Raw genomic sequence first — 7908 nt, 5'->3', positions numbered from 1 at the left:
CCCACTTGCTAAGGCCATGATAAATACTGTAGTATGCAGTCTGATGTAGCATTGTGATTTTCTTTGGTCTAGCTGTTTATTCATATAGACAAGAACGTCCAAATTAGGGCAGAACACAGTTGCACCTCCTCACATTTGTTTTTCAACACTTGACTTTATTAAATTCAAATTGAGAAAGACTGTAGAGAACAAAATAAAGTTGGGACTTCATTTACTGTAGTTCACTCAAGATGATATGTCGCACTTTCTGCTGTGCAATTACTCTGCTGGGGTGGAATTTGGAGGAGCTGCATGACTTGTACAGATGCATCAGGTACTTTATTTGTTTGTTTGTTTGTTTATTTTCTTTCGTTCAATTGTGTCCAATTTTCAGAAACTGCCCTGATAAGTTCCTGCCATTTTCCTGGCAGGAAAATTCCTAATCAGAAGTCAGGCTGCTAGATATCTTTAATTTACTTTGTGGCTAAGGGATGCTCACCTCAATAAGACTGTATACTTTTTAAATAAAAATGGAGCAGAGCAAACACAGACGATCCATTTCTGTTGCGCATCCAAAAATATTCTATTGCTGAAATAGATTTCCTTATTTCTGAAACTTTCCAGATCCGCAGAATAGCAATAGCACTTAGACTTATATACCGCTTCACAGTGCTTTACACCCCTCTCTAAGCAGTTTACAGAGTCAGCATATTGCCTCCCAACAATCTGTATCCTCATTTTACCGATCTCGGAAGGATGGATGGCTGAATCAACCTTGAGCTGGTCAGGATCAAACTGCTGGGGTGAGCAATGAGTTAGCCTGCAAATACTGCAGAATGCAAGTTGTAGTCAAGTATTCAAATCACCCTCTTTAAGTAAGAAAGCATTTATTAGTGCAATTCAATGTTTTGTTAAAGTTTTTATCAAAAATGTAATACTTCCATGAAAACATATTAATTTCCATAATATACAATTGTTAATAAAACACTGCAAGTGTATTCTTTGTAATAAAGTATTGAAATCTGACTATATAAGAGATCACTGCAACTTTTAAGTGCAATGCAATTTACACATTTCCTTAGAAATAGAACATTGTGGTGATAAATTAACAAGGAGGTGAGGGAACAAACTCATGACTACCCAAAGGTATGGCAATTTAAATTAAAAGCTTGGTAAGTGCATTCTGTTGTATCATACATTCACAATGTTTTATTGACTATCATATTCCCCATCCATTCAGTCTTCATAACAATCCAATCTCTGCTTTCTGTTCCTTCTTCCTCACTGCTCCTGCTTCCCTACGCCCACATGATTGACGGTATCATTTAAATTACTGTTGAAGACTGATTGGAACTTTCATCAAGTATTTGAGCAACTTAGCAGAGATGTATGTAAAGTTGGCACAGACAGACCTAATTGGATTTGGGTATATGCTTAACACATATTCTGATCAAGTACTGATCATTAAAAGAATATATATATATATAATGTACATGAAAATTTTGACACTCTGTTTCAAGCAAATACAAAAAGATATCAAGTGCAAAAAATATGCTTTCTTGAAAAGACTATAAAAAATGAAGTACATAATAATTTGTAAATCTACAAGGTAAAAAAATGCCTACCTAAAGAGAACAAAGAAAGCAAACAAAGCAAGGAACACTTTTTTTAAAAAATAAACTCACTTCATTCTGACTAAACATTCAGAAGTCACATTTTGACTCCCCAAGGGGGACACTTCAGGTACTTTGTGCATGTACTTTGAAACTTAAAATAAGAATAATGCAATGCTTACTTCATAATACAGATAGTCCTTGACTTAACGATCATTTAACAACGGTTCCAAGTTACAGTGGTCTTGGAAAAAGTGACTTACAACCTGTCCTTAAAGCTACAACTGTTGCAGCAACCCTTCAGTCCCATAATTGCAATTCAGGCACATGGCAGCTGGTACTGATTGTAATCCAGGGACATTGTGTGTGCAATCGTTGTAGCATCTTGTGGTCATATGATTGCAATTTATGATCTTCCCAGTTGGCTTCCAACAAGCTAAGTCAATTGGGGAAGCCAGATTTGCTTAACAAACACGACTCCCTTAACGACTATGTGATTCACTTAATAACCATGGTAAAAATGGGTAAAATGAGGTCCAGTTACATGATGACTCGTTTAATGACTATATTGCTCAGCAACCAAAATTTCAGTCCCAACTGAAAGTCGTAAGTCTAGAACTATCTGTATTGCTTTTTGCTTAAGCAGACAATTAAGTGCAATATATTTAGTGACAATGATAAGTACAGAAGAATAACAAAGAGCACTACATTATAGCACCCCCAAAGTTATATTTACCCAGCCAGCTGGGTAGGAGATCCGAGCTATTTCTTGAATGGGATTCAGATTGACCTGACATCAATAACAGCCATCTCTCCAGTTCCCATCCCGTAGAGTAGTAAATGAAGAAAGAGGTTTTGGTGGCTGGAGAAAACTGTTTTAAAAAAGAAACAAGGTAAGCATAAAATAAGGCAAAGTTCCATGAACAAATAAGCCAGTGGTGGGATTCAGCCGGTTCGCACCACTTCGGCAGAACCGGTAGCTAATTTTTTGTTGCCCAGGCCCAGAATGGACTTCCGGAAGCGGCATCCACACAGAGTACCGGTTGTTCAGATATTTGAATCCCACCACATGTATTGCTATCTTCTCCACAAGTTGCAGCTGACGTACCTCTCAGATGAAATCTCACAGAATGACCCTCTCGTTTCTAGCATCATTGAAAGAAAGATTTGGTGAAGATACCACCATCCTAAGCTGGCTACTTTAAATGTAGTCAATAGGCTTAACATGGGGCAAGACCAGAAATCCAATTATCAATCAACAAATCCAAGGGGAGACACTGTGAGGTGGAATCCAGACTTCTGAGCAAAATACGATGGGGTAAACACAACAGAAAAGTTGTTCTTGGCATTTTATTCCAGGGAGTGAGGCCAATAGATGAGCCATGCTGAACTGCCATTCAAAGGAGCAGAATGGGCACAATTGGCCGTCTGTCCATGTCCGTTTCACCCTGGGGTCTCCTGCCACAGCTGACCCACCGCGGATGTTTATCCTCAGTTGCCCCTCTGCCAGCACTCCGGGCACTGAGGAACCAGTGGCAGGGAGGAGTGCCAGTGGAGGGACAGCTAAGGATGAATACTCTCAGTGGGTCCTCTGCAGCAGAGGGCCTAGGGTGAAGCAGGAGCAGCCAAGCAAGCGTGGCCAATTGTCCTAAACCCCCAATGAACAGCTGAGGCACATGAGAATCTGCTCTTCTATTGGTCTGTTTCTTGGCAAGTCACAGGTCTGCAGAGTTTAGCTGGTCTACATCACACGCCTCTGCTTAGCATTTCTGGCTGAACTTCAGAGTATGAGAAACTAAGTACGGGCCTCTTACTGAATATGCCTCAGCCAAAGGGGAGTCTTTGGCTTGAACACTGATCACCAGTATCAGAACTAGATGCCTCTGACTCCACTTCCTCACCATTCTCTTTGAAGGGTCAAAACATATATCTCATACGTCATGAAAGCAGTTCCTACTATCTCTTGTGTTTCTTTACTTGTGCCCCTTCCTTTATGTCCCAAGCCAACTTCTCTGCCATTCTACTGTAAGGTCTTCTTGTTTATTCAATCATTAAAGTCAGGAGTTAACAAAGATGATCTGTTAATCCTTTTCTCCAAGGAAAGACATCACAATAGCTAATGTCAAACAACTACTCAGTTAAAAGAATTCATCCCTTGCCAACACGAAGTTATTGGCTATAAAACCAAAAGCCGTCCAGAATTAATAGGGTAACAGCACAAACCAATTGAGATAACTATTTAACCCATTATTTACCATGGATATCAATGTTTCCCATTACCTACTTTGTTACTTCCCAACTGGTGATACCAGGAATGATTTTTGCATGTTTTGCGTGTAAAACTGATGACTCAGTTCTCCAACACAGCATGTGACTAACAACCTCATATCCATGCCTACACCGAAACAAAACTGTTTGTGTTTGCTTTGATAAGAAGTTGAGAGAAGATTAGATTCTCATAGGGAAACTTCCCTAAAAGGGATGCATATACTGTAGACTAGTATCAGCACCAGATATCAAATCAAAGTTAGAGGTGGCTTGTTGGTTTGAATAAACCCAGTACGGGCGGGTAAGCCTGAGCTGGATTAATTCATAGGCAAGTGGAAGAAAAGAATTGCCTGAATGCTCCTAGAATTGCATAATGAAGAGGAAGTGCCATGATAGGTCCTTCTCATCAGTACAAAAAGCTCTGGGTGGAACTGAAGATGACAGAAGAAGATTAAAATACTTTATGCCAGAGATGAATCTGCAGACAATGAGCTGTCAATCTGAATGATGGGTACCCATTTATGTCAAGTGTAAATGATGATATATGTATGTTAACATGCAGGGAGTTAATTAGAGTTGAAAAATGGAGTTTAGAGGGGGGGGAAGTTATTGTATTTCAGAAAACTACCTGAAGAAAAGGAGTGGGAGAGCTTATTTTGGTATGAGAAACCCTGCCTCTTTCAGTCAGGTCTCTCAATCACATATATACTTCATCAGAAAAAGCATTGCAAAAGTGTCCTTCCACAGAAGCAAAATGTGATTTCTACTGGGACTCAAAATAAAGCTGTGATACTCTGGCAGGCCAGAGTACGGTATATGTCCAACATTCTGTTTAGAATATATCATAATCAAAAGTTTTCTTTTATGGAGAAAATACAAAGCCATAATTTACTTGAGTACTTAACATAGTAAACTAAATATACTCACCAACATCCCAGATAATGAAACAATGTTTCAAAGTTTTCCTAGGTTGATGGCAGAGCACCATGCAACCTATTATTTCCCAAAGCATTATGAAATACTTCATCTTATACACTATTTCTCATTATTTTTATTTCTCTGGACTGAATTCCATAGAGCAGTAAAGTAGTGGTGCATAATACATAATGCACTGGTAAAAACCTACTGGCCTGTGGCATGGCAGCTACTGGTGGTTCTTGGGAATACTGGAGATGATCACAGGTTAAAAATTTACTTCAAGTCAAGCTCAACTCTGATAAATAAATTTTATCAGTGATTTGCCACTGCTTTCCCCAACTTTCCAATCTAATCTAGAAGCCTGGGATTCTTGGGCTTTTCTACCTAAGGATTAGCTAAGCATGAATCTGTTTAGCATCCAATCCAAGATATGGCTAGTTAAATATTGCTGTCAATTGAGATAGTCCTGATTTAAGCCTACAAATGATGAAAATAAGCCAAAATATGAAGAAATTGCCACATATTGCATGTTTTTGGCCTTCTCATTGAAAATCTAGTGAGATTTCAGGTGAGGTAGCAAATGTTGTGTGATTCATTCATTCCACGATACTTTAGATAGTTTAATGAATTATTTTGGAGCGCTATGCCATTAGGGAGGTCAGATGTGCCACAATGCTTCTAAGTGCCACATTACTAACACCTAGTTTAAATAATGGTTCTCAAGACCTTTTCCTGAAAAAGCAGTGGCTCATATTAAGAGAAAGGGTGGGGACTGCTGATCTTTAGTTTATATTTTGCTCTGATTCAAATGACCTGTAGTAAGCTTCCCTTATTGGTACAATTTAAGATTAGAATTAGAATTCAAAGTTAGAATCCATCACAATCTGGTGGACATCACACTCCTACCCTACCCAAAGATTAAATTTAAAAGGACACTTGATTTATGAGAATTCTTACTCAGTTAGGCATCTCTAGACTTCATGACAGTGAACTTCAGGGAGTGGGAATTATTGTTTAAAGGTTACAAGCGCAACTTCTTCTTCAACAAATGTATTCTTACCTTCGAATTGGCTGTGCAATTTTGCTCCTAGGTATACTGCTTCCACCTATGGCCAGGGAAGGCCTAGGAAGACTACTACGTGTTACAATGCTTGTGTTTGCAGTCTTGTTTGGCATTGGGATGCCTGTGTTGGAGTGCATCTGCAAGCTGCTGCTGCTGCTGCTGCTGCTGCTGGACAATGCAAGGCCACTGCCACTATTGCTTCCTTGAACTGTTGGACTCACATAGGCCATAGCTTTGAGGGGCTGCCTAGCAGATATTGGAAAGTGTCCCACACTGTGGACTCTGTGTTGAAGTTGCCCTGGTGAAGGAACTAAAAAGAGGAGAAATAGAAAAGATTAACTGAGAGCTATAATGTAAGAGAAATTTAAATAATTCCTGACAGTGACTTTGCATATTAAGATGAGGAAGTAAATTAATTAAACAAATATACCAATGTAAAAATGTGTACAGAAGCACAGTTATTACCCTTTCCCCCCAAAAGTAAGGCCTACCCCGAAAATAAGCCCTAGCTTGATTTTTGGGGATGGGCCTAATATAAGCCCTACCCCAAAAATAAGTTCTAGTTTTGGGGTGAGGCACACACTTAAAAATCAAGCTATGGTGGGGGTGTGGATCTGCCCTATGCGCACCCACTTACCTTGCAGCCAGGTCTCCCCACACCGGCCCACTTCTTCTGAGGCGTCTTTTGCACCCAGGCCTGCATTTCTCAGTCACAGGCTTTTCCTGAAGGCCTGTGCAGTCAAGAACCGAGCTACAGATTCAATCCATAGCTTGGTTCTGCAAGACATCTGCAGCCGAGGACTGAGCTAGATTCAATCCATAGCTCGGTGCTCGGCTGCATAGGCCTTCCGGAAAGGCCTGACTGCAAAATGCAGGCGGGAATGCTGCTGCAGAATGAAGCTGCTCCTTCAGCCCCAGAAGAAATGGACCGGCTGGGCTGGGCTGTCAGTGCCAGAGGTGAGTAGTACAGGTGAAACTCGAAAAATTAGAATATCGTGCAAAAGTTCATTTATTTCAATAATGCAACTTAAAAGGTGAACCTAATATATGAGATAGACTGATTACATGCAAAGCAAGATAGTTCAAGCCGTAATTTGTCATAATTGTGATGATTATGGCTTACAGCTCATGAAAACCCCAAAGCCACAATCTCAGAAAATTAGAATATTACATGCAATCAATAAAACAAGGATTGTACATAGAACAATATCGGACCTCTGAAAAGTATAAGCATGCATATGTACTCAGTACTTGGTTTGGGCCCCTTTTGCAGCAATTACTGCCTCAATGCGGCGTGGCATGGAAGCAGCCTGTGGCACTGCTGAGGTGTTATGGAAGACCAGGATGCTTCAATAGCGGCCTTCAGCTCTTCTGCATTGTTCAGTCTCATGTCTCTCATCTTTCTCTTGGCAATGCCCCATAGATTCTCTATGGGGTTCAGGTCAGGAGAGTTTGCTGGCCAATCGAGCACAGTAATCCCACGGTCATTGAACCAGGTTTTGGTGCTTTTGGCAGCGTGTGCCTCTCCATTCTTCCTCCAGACTCTGGGTCCTTGGTTCCCAAATGAGATGCAAAAGTTGCTCTCATCAGAAAAGAGGACTTTGGACCACTGAGCAACAGACCAGTTCTGTTTTCCTTTAGCCCAGGTAAGATGCTTCTGACGTTGTTTGTTGTTCAGGAGCGGCTTGACAAGAGGAATACGACATTTGAAGCCCATGTCCAGGATCCGTCTGTGTGTGGTGGCTCTTGATGCACTGACTCTAGCCTCAGTCCACTCTCTCCAAAACTTTTGAATGGCCTTTTCCTGACAATCCTTTCCAGACTGCGGACATCCCTGCTGCTTGTGCACCTTTTTCTTCCACACTTTCCCCTTCCACATAACTTTCTATTAATGTGCTTTGATACAGCACTTTGGGAACATCCAACTTCTTTTGCAATTACCTTTTGAGGCTTTCCCTCCTTATGGAGGGTGTCAATGATGGTTTTCTGCACAACTGTCAGGTCAGCAGTCTTTCCCATGATTGTGATTCCTACTGAACCAGACTGAGAGACCATTTAAAGGCTCAG

General features: G+C 40.6%; 1 protein-coding gene across 2 annotated transcripts in view; it reads right to left on the bottom strand.

Annotated features, from left to right (window-relative positions):
* Window positions 1-2388: 2388 nt before the first annotated feature.
* LOC107299029 (SLAIN motif-containing protein 1-like) overlaps window positions 2389-7908 on the bottom strand; it is a 16023-nt gene continuing 10503 nt past the window's right edge. For both annotated transcript variants that reach the window (XM_015828395.1, XM_015828394.1), the window contains 2 exons: window positions 5839-6151; window positions 2389-2464 (listed from right to left, as the gene is read on the bottom strand). In XM_015828395.1, coding sequence (XP_015683881.1) covers window positions 2389-2464; window positions 5839-6151 — 389 coding nt within the window. The remainder of the gene's footprint in view (window positions 2465-5838; window positions 6152-7908) is intronic.

This window comes from Protobothrops mucrosquamatus, unplaced genomic scaffold (genome assembly GCF_001527695.2).
Source record: "Protobothrops mucrosquamatus isolate PMUCROS unplaced genomic scaffold, P.Mucros_1.0 scaffold4454, whole genome shotgun sequence".
Taxonomy (NCBI): domain Eukaryota; kingdom Metazoa; phylum Chordata; class Lepidosauria; order Squamata; family Viperidae; genus Protobothrops; species Protobothrops mucrosquamatus.
This window is presented reverse-complemented; position numbering and strand designations above follow the sequence as displayed.